Here is a 16,521-nt window from a genome sequence, read left to right as displayed (position 1 = left end):
TTCAAAATTTATCATACCCAGGAGTTATTCCTATGAATTACAGGACTGCCAGAGGGGGTTAAGGAAGGAAAGCTGCAAATTTTGTACATGGGTGTACATGCTGTTTATAGAAAAATCAGTAGTTTCTAGATATTGTTCAGAAGAACCGCGTACTTTGTTTTCATTACATTTTTATTGGGGTTTTTTCGTTAACAACTGCATCTATAAACATAAATCGCAAAAGAAAAAGAAAAAAAGGAACAGAAAGGACACCATTAACAAATCTTCATAAAACCTAAACGCCGGGTACATAACCAGTATTTATACATAAACAACAGCATATGGGTAATCAGTGACAACAATCTGAAACAACCAGGGGAACATCTTTATCATGTTGTCAAGACTGACATATTTAAATTCGGTACAGAGTATGGACCCAGGGTTCCCAGACCTGTATGAATTTGGAATGAGTATCATTTAATGTACTAGACAAGTTTTCATTTATACACATATTATAAACTCTAAGTTTAACTTCATGAAATGGGATAAATTGTTTCTTCCAGCTGTTCGCTATCGTATGCTTAGCAGCTATGAGAATATATGTACACAATTTAAATTGGACCCTTCAAAGGTTCTGTGATTTGAAATTCAATAGTGCCAGCCAGGGATCTCTGAGCAAATGTGTCTGAAACAGTTTATTCAACAGTCGGATGACCCTTCCCCAGAATCCTATTACAAATGAGCAATTCCACCAGATATGTATAACTGAACCCAGTTACTGACAACCCCTGAATCAGTATCCTGATCCATTTGTGGTACAGTGTTTCAGGCATGATGGGACCATGTACCATCTAGTCATGACCTTGCATATTATATAATATATGTGTGTATATATATATATATATATATATATATATATATATATATACACACACACACATACAATGGTTACAATATAAATGGAACATGAAGTCAATTTGGACCACCTATGGTGCCAGACCTCATTTGTCTTGAAACAACGAAGATCTTTCTCCCAGTCAGCAGCATATTTATGATCTCTTTGAGATTTTATTTTTATTCAATTCAGCATAAATTGAATAAATTAAAATGAGTTGAATATATCGGAAATACTCCCTACCAGGGGGCTCATGAGAGACTCCCAACTCATTTGTTCCCAACTCATGATACCAGTTCGGTAAGTAATGAGTACACTACAGTGAGGTATGGTATTTCCACCACACAAATGCTAGAGGGGATTCATGACCTGGGAGAAACAACAGGTTGTGTAGTATAGGGAGCAGAGGTAGAAATGATGACATCAGACAACTGGAATAAAGCACAAAATCCCATACTGTCAATACGTGCATAAGATGGGGGCTCATATGTGAGGAACTCAGTTTGGCCGAGCCACGGGAATGCACCAACATCCAAGATGCACACAACATCGCTTCTAATTGAACCCACTGAGGGGCTCTGGTCCCAGCATATAAGGATGTTATGGGGGCTATATGAGAGGCCTGATAATATTTAGCAAAATTCGGGACCCCAAACCACCTTGCCTCCTGTGTAAAAACATAGATATTTGTGAGATCCTTGCCTCCCCATATAAAAAGGAAGACTGCCTTAAATAAACCGGTGGCACCCTAATGGGGAGAGTCTGGAAACATATACAATACTTTTTGCAGTATAGTAATTTTAATTAAATTAACTCAGGAAGCAGGAAAGTGGTCAATGCATCAATTTCGTTAGATGAGTCTTTAAGCGTGCAAACAAGCGTGCAAACAAAGTGTCACAAAGATCCCAAGATATTCCAGTTTCCGTGGAGCCAAGGTGAATTGAAATTGAGTGTCTAATTTTGTCCACCAATGATTGTGGTAAAGTTATATTAAGGGCGGCGGATTTAGTTTCGTTAATTTGCAGACCCAAAATACATGCAAATTTATGTAATATTGTAACTAAATTGGGCAATGTAACTGTAGGTTGTGTTAAAGTGAGGAGAATGTCAGCCGCAAAAAGATTTAGTTTAAAAACTTGATTAATGATTTTTAATCCATGAAAATTAGAATTCGAAGAACAAAGTATTTGGGCTACTGGCTTGAGGGCCAAGACAAAAAGTAATGGTGAAAAAGGACATCCTTGGCGTGTGCCTTGTTGGATAGAAAGTGCAGAGGAAAAATATGACATATATGACATATTCAACTAATAATTTTCTGTGTACTGTAGAGACTTGTCTACCAGGGACAAAACCCACCTGGTCATTATGTATTAATAAATTCAAAAATGTATTCAGCCTGTCAGCTAATATTTTTGTTAAAATTGTAATATCTATATTTAATAAAGAAATCAGACAGTAGTTATGTACCTCTAAGACATCTTTACCCAGTTTTGGAAGCATGGTGATATGGGATAACAAGGAAGAATAGTTCTCAGTGGGATTTCGCTTCAGGTGATTGAAAAAATGCACTAAGTGGGGGGCCAATTGCTCCTGAAATTTTTTATAAAAGGAAGCAGAAAATCCATCAGGACCTAGCGATTTACTGGATTTGAGAGATTTAATACTTGCAAGCAATTCCGTTAGTGTTATTTCTGCCTCCATTGTCTCCACCATACCCTCAGTCATAGTAGAAAGTACATTATCTTTAAATATTTTATCTGCTAAAGACGACAAAGCCTGCTGAAGACTCAAAGTTTGGAAAGTACCTCTCTAAACTGATGCACTATATTATTCAAATTGGCCGAAACACTACCATTGAGCAATCGCATTCAGACTGCAGATAACTTAGGCGAATGCGTGTTGGCCAGCTGTGCCAGCTGGAATGTCATATCCTCTATTTGTTCATGTTTCATTGAGAACATGCCATTGTTGAAGACTTCCCCATAACATATCTGCACAATCCCAGATAAGTTAGCTGCTGAAGGAACCCGATGGAATCCCTCTGCGATCAGTGCTAATGCTGGCTGCACTCTTGAGTGTTGGAGAGCCGAGTTAATACACGGCCATATACGTTGGCTGCTCACTAGCGCCAGAAGAGTGTACTTTGCATAAAAAGTTGTTTGGAGAGGTAAAAACATAAAAAGGCTGCTCAGCTAAAACTATCTCAAATGCTTTAAAATGGCAACCAAAACCTGAAAGACAGAAGAAAACCAAAAAACTACCATTCAAATACAAAAAAAGAATACCCAAATGGCAAAGAATCAGCCAATTAACAACTCCAGGAAGTTCATAGAAGGTCCAAAGTTACCTGTGAGTACTGTTACAGTTAGAAGACAGCTATGTGAAGCCAAGCTATTAGCAAGAAGTCTCAATGTTGAAAAAAGACATGCTGAAGAGGCTACAGTATGTCAAAGAATACATTTGACCGGGATAAAGAGAAAACGTGCAACTTTTTGTGAGCTGATGAAAGTAAGGTTGTTCTCTTTGGGTCTAGGGGGGGGGGGCACACAGTTTGTCAGAAGACCCTCTAACACTGGATTCAAGCCACTACACACTGTGAAACAGTGAAGCATGGTGGCCCAAGCAATATGGTATAGAAATGTTTCTCATACTATTGTGTTGGGCCTATTTATCACATACCAGGGATCATGGATCAGTTTGAATATATCAAAATACATCAAACAAGGAAATACTCTTAAAAATGGGTTGTACAACAAAACAACCACCCCAAACACACCAGTAAACAAGCAAAGTCTTGGTTCCAGACCAGACTGACGTTATGGAGCAGCCAGCCCAATCTCCGGACCCTAATCCAATAGAAAACTTGTGGGGGTGGCATTAAAAATGATGTTTTCTGGGGCAAAACCAGGAAATACAAAAGAATTGTGGAATGTAGTCCAGTCATCCTGGGCTGGAATACCTGTTCACAGGTGCCAGAAGTCAACTCCATGCAACACAGATAGGCAGCAGTTCTCAGAAACAGTGGTTATACAACTAAATATGAGTTCAGTGATTGACAGGAAAGCAACATTTTTTTTGTTGATACAGGGAATGTATAGAAGAATTTGTAAAGAAGCTTGTAAAGAAGAATGCAGACACTGATATTTTTTGAACAGGCTAATATTTCCTTTTCTTCACTTTCTGTAAATGAATAACACAACTTTCATAAATCTTTCATGTTTAATTTGGAATAGTATGCACAGGATTCCCAATGCATTGTGTGTATGGAAATAAAAGCTCTAAATATTTTGAGCTTCATTCAATTTTTTAAATGCACTGCTATTCTGAACACAACTGTAAGTCAAACTTCAGAAGAACATCTAAAAGATTGTCACCTGTATGCGGTCTGGTACTCCAGTGCTGTCCATTCGACTGGCTACATTCACAGTGTTTCCCCAGATATCATACTGGGGTTTACGAGCTCCAATAACTCCAGCAACAACAGGCCCAATGTTAAGCCCTGTAAAAGAGAGACCATGAAAGCATTTAATATGAAGCAATAATGCTAAAACTTAAGCTAAGCACATTATGTCAAGGCTGCACAGTTACATTTTGCAAACTTTGTGGTACAACCGGCACTAAGCAACCTTTGAAACAGAACTCCAGGATTAGCAAAAAAACAACAAAAATAAAAAACTGCTGTTGCAGTGAGATTACCTTTAAACTGCAAACGTTATATTCTTGTATTTGTCATGAGGTATGTCTCCCTCCAACGCTGGTGTATTTACTTACAGGGCTAAAGTTTCTACATTGTATAGAATAAGGTCCAAGGCTTTATAAAAATAAAATCTGGTAACACCTTAAATTTGACAAAGTTCTTACTTTAAAAGGAGATCAATTAGCATCAGCTAAGAAAAGCAGGAACCCTGGTTTGTCATTGGTATTGTATAATAAAAAAATATGGAGTGATGGAAGGAGGCAATGAGCTTTCTACCATTGATAATATCTTTAAAGATAATGCATAATGATGTTTATCAAGTTTTATATGCATACATGCAGACACCTTTAGGTGCAGGGTTTAAACAATTAGCTCTTTTAAATTGATTATAAAGGACACTATTAACAAAATTAAAAGATGTGATAGTAATGTAAAAAGGATTTCCTAAGGAGAAACTAAACTCACCTCTCCTAGCTTTATCGTTGATGCCATCTCTTTTTAGGTTTGGGATCTTTAGCCATCTTTACTGGCCTTGCATGCATACAGAATTTCATTAATTTATTAAGGTGGAACTAGCAGTTTCAATAAAGTGCAACAAACCAAGTTCACATGTTTGTAGTTCAGAGTATTGTGCATAAATGTCAAAATGTTGATTATCTCCAAATTATAGGAGCATGACACTCACCAATCTTCATCTGGAAATTATTGAAGGAATGCTCATTTATATATTTCATTTGCTCCATCAGCTTCATTGCGTAGTCTGCTAAAGCTGTAATGTGTGTTTTTCCCTCTTTGTCATAAGTTGTATCATTTAACCCTGAAGCCGCCATATAAGTGCTGCCAATAGTCTTAATCTTCTCTAACTGCCGAAATCTTTCTTCACTTATGATCTATTAATGTAAGACAGAAGTCAGAACCTGAATTATCAAGCACAGAACAAAGGAAGCAATTTTTTATTCTAAAGTTTTTGAAATACTTTCTAATAAGATAGTTCTATGAGATAAAAGCATGCGCATGTAACCATAATCTATGTTGTCACATACTAGTTGAAACCTAAAAAATGTAGCTATTGTTATTCAGATAGGAAACATTTAATTCTTTTGAACGTGATAAACTAAATATAAACTATTATTAACAAACCAGACCTTTACATCTACAGAGGACCCCAAATCCTAGGCCCAGGCTGTTATACGATTTCTCGCGAAGCCCAACCCTTATCTACCAGCACATCCCATCCTCATTCAAATGTCAAAACCAGAGTCTTTGGTATCCCCTGAGAAATTCAATTACTTAAAAACGATAGGACAGGGAGAAGTTAAAGCTCTGTATACAATACAGCCCAACCCAACAATCCTAAGTCTTCTCCAGATAGGAAAGAACTAATATGGGGGCAAATACAGGCACCACAAGCTTGCACTTTACCAGTATTTTGGTTTATACACTTTGGTAGACCTAACAGATTCATTTAATGTGAATAAAGATTAGAAACTCAGGCTTCTTGTATTCTTGCAAATGAGGGTACAGAGAAAACAAATAAAAGAAGTTGGAGCTGGGCTTTAAGCATAAAATACATTATTATTATTATTAATAATAATAAACAAGATTTATAAAGCGCCAACATTTTACGCAGCGCTGTACATTAAATAGGGGTAGCAAATGACAGACAGTGACACAGGAGGAGAAGACCTTGTCCCGAAGAGCTTACAATCTAGGATAGTCATACAGAACAAATAAGATGGATTTAAATGCTAGAAAGGTCTATCCAAAACGATTGTGATCTTCTCTGCCCATCCCTCTTAGCACTGCAATATGCTGGCATCTACTTTACTAGCATCCAAATGTCCCAGATGTCTGTTGATAAAGAAGGCCACAAGATCTTTTATTTAATGTGTTTGTGTGATTCAGGGCAAAATTAATGAAGCATTTTTTTTCTTTGATAGCTGCATGTTTAGGAAATGTGTCAATCAAAGACTTGTTTGTCACACACCAACAAATACTTGCTGAATATGCCCACGAGCCAACCATTTAATCTGAACTTAAAGGCTGTCTAAAAAGGGCAAAACATACATGGATTTTATATGAATTATAAAAACACTTCTATCCACTATTTAGTAAGGTACTGGCTACAAAATTAGACCTTCATTATGAATATTTTTAATGAAAATGGATGCACAGAAACACGTATCGACCTATAAATAAAAGGTATTTGAAGAAATAAAATATATAGGGTAAGAACAAGAAGTGAGGGTATCTGGAATGCAATCGATTCAAAAAAGGAAACCAAAGTAGTAATATAGCTTAAGATTAAAGCTTCTTGTGGTCTTGCAAAGACTGTGATCAAATATCTATAGGTCCTGTGCATAAAGAAACAAACGTATGTCTATAGACATACTGCAGCGAGCATATCAACTGCCTATAATGGATTTGCCGGATGATCACCACTGATCACCAAAATATGGCAAGAGATATCTGGAGGTGCATAAATTTGCTTATGAATCAAAAAAGAAAAAAAAAACCTTAAATAGCATTTAAAAACAAAACCCTAATTACATTTCTATTAAGTGAACTAATAAAGTTGTAGAAATTTGGTGTTTCATAATCCTCTGAGGTTGTCTTGTGTGTGACATGCTTAGGTAAAATAGCTTCAAGCAATACCTGCAAAAAATTCCAGAATGCTGGCAACAATATACATACATAGAAATAAAAACAGTTCTCCCTTTATAATACTGTAACAGTAGGCATTCAATAACAGCATAAATAATAGGGCACAACACCAGCTAGCCCAATAAACAGAACAGTAAAATTCAGAACCAAAGGTTAGACATAGCTGACTCCATACGAACTCATTCCTATTTACCAACATCTATGTAATGAAAAGTTTTAAAAAAGCTTTAACTAAAAAAACAAAACATTAATCACAGAACTAGGAGAGTGTCCATCTGGGGGGAAATTCAAGTTTTTGAATTGGCTTTGAAATATGGTTCTATAGAATACGTGAATATGTTGTGAAGTGATACATAGTGGTATTATGTTATGCAGAGCTGCTGGTCTTGTTGTTTTGAGCTATGTAGTAAAAAGACCTACCTATAAGGCTTTATATTGATATCTGATCAGGTAGGTTCTCTCATTACTAAGATGTTGGCAAATCTAAAGGAAACTGCTCAGATTTTAACACATATCATCTACTTAACATTAAAAGTATATTAGGGAAATATGTAAAATCACCTCATCGAAGTCGGCAATGATCTCATTGAGCAAGCGCAGGCACTCCACTCCTTCATTGTTGGCCTCAAGCTCAACATAGAATTCTGAAAAATTGCTAATCGAGGCAAACATGACACATACGCATTCACATGACTGATAATACAGCTCATCATTTCTATGTTCTCTAGCCAGGAAGTGGGCTGCCACATCTTTCGGGAGAATGTTGTGTAAGAGACGTCTATTGTAAGCTTGTAACTCCTCCATTTCCTCCTTCTCTCCAGTTGCCTATTTGGAATTACAATAGGAAATTATTGGATGTTAAAAATGTAAAACTGTATGTTCTTGTTTTTTTTACATGATATCATGTGCCCCTTCATCACACTCAAAATACCATTATAAAAAGTGTGACAAATGCAAAGAAAAATAATACTCACCAATTTTTTTGCCTGTGACTTCAATCTTAGCTCTTTTGCAAAAATACAATCCTGAGGACTTTAGCCACTATGTCACTAAATTTCTGCTGGAAATAGAATGCAGAAGGGGATGCCAGGCATTGACACATGTAAAAGTGTCAGGTGCAAAAAAAAAATTATTTGTCTGAGAGTTTAGAGGTGTGGGTGGTATATAAGTACAGTGAGGGAAAGAAGTATTGAACACGTCAACAATTTCTAGTGGAATGGCAAGGAAATAAGTATTGAATACACGAAGAAAAGGAGATCCAAAAAGGCATGGAAAGCCAAGAAACCTGAAATCCGGTCAGTATTTAGAAAGAAATCCTACCCCTTTATCAGTGCAAATTAATATTAGCTGGTTTAGTCATAATTGATGGCCTTAGAAGCCAAAGTATCACACACAAAGCTCTTGTGATGGGTAAAAGCAAAGAGCTTTTTCTAGGACCTTTGCAACCTTATCGTTGCAAAACCTACCAATGGCATTGGTTACAGATGGATTTCTAAGCTTCTTATTGTTCCATTAAGGGCAAGTGGGGCTATAATCTGCAAGTGGAAAAAACATCATTTCACCCTAAACCAGCCACATCCAGGTGATCCTCACAAGATTTCTGACAGAGGAGTCAAAAGAACATTCAGAAGAGTTGTTCAGGAGCTAAGCATCATGCATAGAGAGCTTCAAAAAACCTGGATTTAGCACGTACGGTTTTTATAAGAAAACGATAAGTAGTGAACTGACTACTACTAAGTATTAAAGAAATTTCAGTAAGCCTGTTCAATAGTTATTCTCTGTGCCATTCCACTTTATTACACATAACCTAATTTATGAACATATTTGTATGTGTGGGTTACTGACATCTATTGTAAATTCCATGTCAAAAGCTCAATGAGAAACATATTGACTGAGGAAATTTTTAACGTATTAAATACCTATTTCCCCCGCTGTATGTATTAGAACACTTTTACAGGATGATTTCCTGCTTTTTTGGGTGACATAGTTGTTTGAAGAAGAATGAGACCAAGGTTCAGTTTTAAAAGTTTAATATTGGTGTTAGTATCTTATGTGTTCTCCCTATCCTGCAGATTTTGGTCAGACATAGTGAATCGGGATACTACAGATACCCACAGCCCACTGACCTTTGGGAAAATTGTGGCTATTCATGTTAAACATTTCCAGCTTTTGTTTTCATTAAGATTATGCAGACCCCAAAATATGTTTTAACTGCTAATTTAACAGAAACAAATGTGTTGAATTCATATTCCCACATCCAACTTACCTCTAATGTCTACAACTACGAGTTGTTTATGAGTTACTAAATAGCTATAACCATTTTCATATTAACACAACACAATCATTGTTGCTGTGCTAAGGTACACTTTAGTAAAATGGGAATTGTACACTAAAAACATAATATAGACATATGAATAAGTGGTATATGAATAAAGGCTTTCTATCCTGGGCCAAAAACAAAGATAAATACAAAACAAATGGTTTAATCAAAAATGTCACTGGTTAGATTCCAAACTGTTTCACATTAGAAAGCTCTTTTCTGCTGCTTTCATCTATATAACTTATTTCCACTACATTTGCACAGATAAACTTTGTACATCAACCTGTGTGCAAATCTGTTTCGTGTCCCTGAAATTACCTGTACAGCTTACATGTGTTTTTTGTACACTATTTTTATACCTGGTGTCTTGATTTACCCTATATGCATTCATTTTCAAATATAACTATTCTTACAAACTACACAAATAGAAGTGTGTTAAATATAGATATATTCTTACTTCAAAATGACAGGGAAATAAACTTTTTCACTTGGTGTATAGATAGTTAGTGGGTAACACATAGACATTAATAAAAATTGTACTTAAATTGTTCTGGACTTTTGTACCTGTAGCTTCCACAGGAAATCCAATCGAGCAGTAGATTCCACTTGCTGAGCATGGAGGTATAGAGCCAATACAAATACCATCAAGATGACAGGAGTGACATACTTTAGAGGTATCTTACTGCCCACAACACTAGAAAGCAAAGCAGAATGAGAATAAAGGTAATGTAATTTTCAGCAATCCTGCCATTTTAAATGTCTAAAAAACAGCTGAATAAATGAAACATCACTCCCAGGCTATAAGGAAGCACATGACTAGCCCAAAATAAGTGTTGACCGGAAACAACAAAATTTAGCTGATCTGAAAGCCTTGCCCAGATTACTATAACAATTCCTAGTGTGGGGACTAACTCCTCCATGCCCTAAACAGAAATCCATGTGCAGCTAAAATGCTAATGGCCAGAAACACATTTTGGGATGTCAGCTTTTGCATGCTTGCCTGACTGCTCACTAATGTCCACTTTACATACAGCAGGCATTGCTTCCATGGACTACACACAGTGTCAATAACCGTCAGTCCGTCAAGTATACCTTGGCGAAAAGACAATGAGCTTTATAAAAAAAATTGGCCAATATTAAGCAGAGAACATAAATATATTTTAACTTCAGATTCCCCCACCTCCCTCCTTCAACTACCATAGAAAAGTTTGTGAAAGTATGTAACCCTGCCTGTTCTTACATAAGTGCGAAGTACCTAAGCAATCAATAGCCAGGCCTGTGAGTGCTGTCATGTGGGAAGTTGTAGTGTTATTAGCCATATCTAAACTATAACCACATCTAAACGCAATGTACACAGGGCTTTTACACTGTCCCTGGTAGGAAAATGTCAGTTGGGGAACAAAGAAAGGCCATTAAAGCAGGAAGGGGGGGGGGGCATCAGCAAATAGGTGAACTTGCTGCTTTGTCCAATGGAGCAAAGACCAGTTTCATTTCAAAATAGGATAACATTACTTACCATTGTTCACCTTCTTGAGTTTGATTGAAGTAGCTGAAAATATAAATTATCGAAAAGGTTAATTTTTGTTAACACTTATTAACCATATGTGCATTCAAATAATGCATTTATATTAAAACTTCCTCACATATACCTGCAGTTTAAACCCCAACAGACTGTATCATCAGGTGCAATTCTATGACTATCTTGGTATGTATTTAAAACAATATAATGGTGTAAAATGTAAAATATCTATTAAACAGCATGTTACTATTTCACAATATAATGTACAATTAAGAAATCCATAAAAAAGGTTTGTTGCCAAACATTCCCAGTTGACTTGTTTTGGAATTTAATGATAAACCCAATCAAAACTTTTTGTATATTGCCATTGTTCCTCTAACATCAGCAGAAAAAGCTACTAAAATACTAAAATGAAAAGAACAAAAGGTGAAGATAGCGTATACAAAAGGTATAGCTAGCTTATAATGATCAATTAGATGTATTACTTAATTCCCCAGAGATTAAGTGACATGTAAAGCAGAGTTTTTCTCTAGCAGATGTCTGATTAGGCTATAATGGCATGTTATGTGTACAAAACTATTTATTTATCCTTCACACACCGGCCTTGAAATCCAGGCCTTGAGAGGAATGGTACATAAACAAGCACTAGCAGTGCATATATAACACAAAAACAAGAGAGGAGCTGATGAGTGTTTCAGAGAGAAAAAAAGAAGAGCCTGGTGTGACAACAAATAACATAAATGAACCATAACAGATGTGTTTATGCTGAAAACTAATCAATGGGAGAAAAATTGACCTGTGTGTTTATATTACTAACCTGAATAAACGTCACCTTATACAAAACTCAAAAAATAAACCAAGAAGGGCAACTATAGCAGCTCATAGTCATTAGTGGGTGGGTCAGCAGTGCAGAAATAATCTGAACAAATTCCAGCTGACCTTTACATTAACAACATTATGCTAGATTAATCTCGTAAATTTATAAGGCAAAAATATATATTTTTTTAAACGTTACACTTTTTTTATACCTGGTGTACAAAGAGAGAAATGTACATGGGAAGTACTTGAGGAATTTTGTTTTTGAGAATTAAACATTCAACAGAAATTCTTTACCTAGGATATAGAAACTCTTTTTACTAAATTGGCCAAAATATCCAAAGCACTAATAATATTAAACATTTTAAAAATAAACTGATGATATATTAAATACAGAATTTACAAAAATACCACGAGATTACAATGCACTAGTAGTGTATTTCTCTCCACTGTAGCTCCTTCCTAGTTTTCTCATCATGTGTTGGTTAGTCGTGAAACAAGTAAGATAGCTAACCCCACCCCCCCTTGTTGTTTTTACAATAACTTGTCTAATAGTTGAACAAGACAGTAATTATTAAAAAAGGGGTCAGAGCTGGGAATTTTTTAAAGAAATTTTAGCTGCTGGAGTCCTAAACACATTTACACCAAGCAGCCAAAAGATAAAAAATTAATAAGGTGAGTGGGTAGGAAAACAGCTCACTTGGTCTGATCCCACAGAAGACTTACTATAGCATAAATTGCTGGAAAAAAAAAGTAAAGCTGATAGAAGGAGGTATCACATTGTAATAGAGTCTTAGGCTAGGTACACACGTCAAATGATTCTCGTCCGATAATCGCCTCTGGGCTGTCCAGACAAACGTCCTGGCAGATCCGCAGATGAAGGACAAGGAACGCTCGTAATGAGGGTAAAGGAGAGAGAGCATAGCAGGGTGCCGCTCCGACGTCCTCCCTCTCTTCTCTCTATAGAGCAAAACGGCGCTGTATGTACAGCAATGGTTCATGGACTGTGCAGTGTTTTGTTTGCACGTGTGTAGGCAGTGCAACCTAAAGTGGAATTAACCTCTAGAAATAAAAAAATGCAAATAGGCAGGTCCTTTATTGCAGAAGGGACAGGCAATGTCCTTTCTCCAATAAAATAACCATATCTGTCTGATTGCAATTTTTTTAAGTTTGTATTTTCTTTTGTTCTTTCTTCTTTTTCCCTGTTTTTGATCTTTGGCCATCCTGATTGGCTGGACCAGGATGATGTAACTCCTGTCTCAGAACTGTGTGGAAGTGTTCATTCAGCCCTGGCACATTCAAACATCCTATGATGAACATCCTATGTAGAAGGGACATCGCTTGTCCCCTTCTGCAATAAAGAACTGCTGCTTATACCTTTGTACCAAATACCACAGGACACTTTCAGAGGTCTTGTGGAGTCTACGCCTTGACTGGCTAGAGCCATTGTGGGGGCACAAGGTGAACTTGCACAATATAAGCAGGTGGTTTAAATGTTTTGGCTGATCAGTGTAAGTAACTGGTGGTCACTTTAAAATGTCTGTGTGTTTGCCCAATAACTGAGCACAAACTGTCACACTCTGCTACCAAACACTTTCTACCGATTGCTGACAGCACGTTTGCAGGAAAACATCTTGATCACAACTTCACACATGATCACAACTTCATTCGAAATGTTTACACCACAAGATAATTTTAAATTATAATATATACTTCATCATAAGGGCAAACTACAATTTTATCTTCATGACCCATTCCTATCCAAGTTCATTAAACCACCCACCCAAGTTCTGCAGTTATACTGCTTTCACCTCTACTATTTCAAGAGTTATGGTGGCCATTTTAAGACGCCAGCCACCACACAAAACTACACCTGGAAAACCACAAATCCTAAAATGTGTTTTCATCTAAAGACTCTGAACAGGTATTTAGTGTTCCTTTCGGAGCACTTCTAATGCTGAATGTAAAATTAGGCAGAAATCCTAATAGGTAGATACTAATAGATACTAGGCAACAGTATTATTTTAGGTTACATTTGAGAATGGCAATGAACCCTACCTGCCTTGTAACCAAATAAAAAGTAGATCCTAAAATAGATGAGAACTAAGTGAAGATTTGCCATCTTCTAGAAATCACAAAGAAAAGACCAGTTGGGACTTATCAAGACCCTGAATGAGACAATTTGAATTTTCTACTAAAAATAGCATTGCACTTCCAGTGCCCTGTGCTGTATAGCAAAAGCGCAGCTCTGGTGTCCAAAACATGGCTTGACAAATTTCTTGTGGAGCCTTGAGATGGTTCATCACCTCTTGGAGCACCTGTGGAGCTTTGCAGAGTGGCAGTGGGGTGCTAGGCGCTGAAATGCTCTCTGTGAGGTAGCACCTACAAATTAAAAACACTGTGCCGCCAGGCAGGATGATCTCCATCCAACAGAAAAAGTAAAGTCCAGGCCACATGGGGAAGAGGGAGAGCAGCTCAGGAGCATGTGATCAGGTAAAGTGACCACTGATGCCAATGCTGAGGGGTCACATTTTACTGCAAAAGTTTGGAGGGGGTTAAAAAAAATGTTTGCAATACCCACCAATTGGTTTGTGTTTTGGGTGGAAAGTATAAAGAAAGTATTTTTAAATGCTGTTAAATAAAAAGATAGCTAAGAAAATAATGACAATTAACAGCTATGACTTAATCTTATTTATGATCACTGTAACATTGTAGTTTAAAAAATGAAGAAACCAGGGAAGGATTACAAGCTCCAGAGAAGCGGCTCATAATTCACAAAGCACTCATCTGTAATGATGTGTGTAAAGATTAGTTTACATCAAATTTACTCCAAAACTGGAGTGCCTGGAGGAATTGTCAAGGAATAAGCACATATGAACAAGACTTCTGAAAAGCAGCAGGATCTTTTTGATTTTGATCAATTCATCCCTCTAAAGCCCAATGTAAAATGTCAAAATTATAATAAATTAGAAAATAAAATACTTGTTAGGTTCTGAAATGCAGACTGCATTATCACAATGGTCACATAAATAAAACCTGACATAAAGCTGGGAAATAAGGTATAAACATATGGAAAGTATGCATAAACAAAGATTCCCTTCAGTAAGGAGATCCAAAAATACAGATAAATTAAATTATATAACATTGCCCTGTAGAAGCTTGGCCCTGTACTACCTCCTATGCATCCACACTAAAGCCACCCACCACCAGATTGAACAAAAGAGAGGCTTGGGAGTCAGGAACAAGGAGAGGTTAGGCTGATATTTAAAAAAAAAAACTAAGAATTAACAATAGGGAATTCAGCTTTTTGTTTTTTTCTGGTGTACTGTTAATCTTGACATGAATTTTTCACTGTAAAGAATCACTGCCTACCATTATATTTCACTATACCCCAAGTTTGAATTGCTTAGTTTTGTGACAAATTTATTCCAACTGTTCCATTTAATACTTTTTGAAAATCTTTACTTATAAAGAGATAACATGGATAATGGTTAGTGAGGCATAAAGCAACAAACTTTTTACACAACAGTTGGATAGAGTGTCTCTAGGGCTCCAAAGTCTGTGTCCAAATGGAGGTGACACCAAAAGAGATGGAGGATCAGAGATGTAGTTGAGAAAGTCATCTAGCAGACTAGGGTCAAAATCTAGGGCGTCACATAGGCTGGTGTGGTCTACATATATAGTTGAAACATAGTGGCCCCTGAGTTTTGCACAGTCCAGGATGAGAAAGCTCCCCAGGAGTTTCCAGAAGTATTTCAGTCAGTGTTTCATCTGAGAGGCTGTATTGGCCAGGTCAACAGGAGCAATAGCCAGGGTACACAGACCCACCAAATCTATCTTCCATGCTGCCCATATAATGAGGGTTGTAACATTTAGGTAACACACTTCTATGTCTTGTTTACTTGCTAAGAGGGCTGTCAGACATGAGACCTATAAGTCAGAACTAGCAGGTAAGGCCAGTATTAGGGTTTGAGTCTCTGGGATTGACAATGTGTGTGAAGAATCTTTGGCTGGGGCTGGGATGGCAGGGGCCATGTCATCATTTATACAGGGGGGGGGGGCCAAGTTACCAAATCAGGTGTGTGGATCACCGTGCAGCCTATGAGAGAACTAGGAGATGTACTGGGTCCAAGAGTCCTGTTAACTTCTTGAAAGTTACCTTACCAGATGGGCGTTCATTTCACAAGGTAGCTGCTCTGTTCCATGGATCCCACCCCAACGAAGCTTGGCTGGATAGCATGCTCTGTGTCAGGGGCCAGTGCCATATTGTCATAGCCCGAGTCCAATAATATCCACTTTAGAGCGAACAAATGCTGCCCCCTTTTTCCCTGTGCACCCAATGCAAGTCTTTAAATCATTAGGAAAGCAGTGGGGGCTCTAAAGAAACGCCTACTTACACCAGTATGACCAGGCCATGCCTCCATTTTGTTTAATATTTTGCACTTATTTAGTAAGAAACACAAGAAATAAAGTGCAATAACCTAAGATGAAATAAATCACAACACAAAGCATTTGTGTTGTTTTGCTATGCAGGAGATCATTCATTAATGGACCATTTCCTGCACCAACCACAATCAGGAAACTGAGTAAGGGCTTTGTAGCAGCATGTCAATTGGGAAATTATTAAAATG

At 37.1% G+C, this 16,521-nt stretch overlaps 1 protein-coding gene across 6 annotated transcripts in view; it reads right to left on the bottom strand.

The window, feature by feature from the left end:
* The window catches only part of ADCY6 (adenylate cyclase 6), a 133,160-nt gene that overhangs the window by 9,609 nt on the left and 107,030 nt on the right, over positions 1-16,521 (bottom strand). For all 6 annotated transcript variants that reach the window (XM_072409446.1, XM_072409419.1, XM_072409411.1 and 3 more), the window contains 5 exons: positions 11,072-11,104; positions 10,120-10,249; positions 7,797-8,060; positions 5,257-5,461; positions 4,249-4,373 (listed from right to left, as the gene is read on the bottom strand). In XM_072409446.1, the coding sequence (XP_072265547.1) occupies positions 4,249-4,373; positions 5,257-5,461; positions 7,797-8,060; positions 10,120-10,249; positions 11,072-11,104 (757 nt within the window). The remainder of the gene's footprint in view (positions 1-4,248; positions 4,374-5,256; positions 5,462-7,796; positions 8,061-10,119; positions 10,250-11,071; positions 11,105-16,521) is intronic.

The sequence above is a fragment of the Pyxicephalus adspersus genome, chromosome 1 (genome assembly GCF_032062135.1).
Source record: "Pyxicephalus adspersus chromosome 1, UCB_Pads_2.0, whole genome shotgun sequence".
Classification (NCBI taxonomy): domain Eukaryota; kingdom Metazoa; phylum Chordata; class Amphibia; order Anura; family Pyxicephalidae; genus Pyxicephalus; species Pyxicephalus adspersus.
The sequence above is the reverse complement of the archived record's forward strand: the minus strand, read 5'-3'. Positions and strand labels throughout refer to the sequence as shown.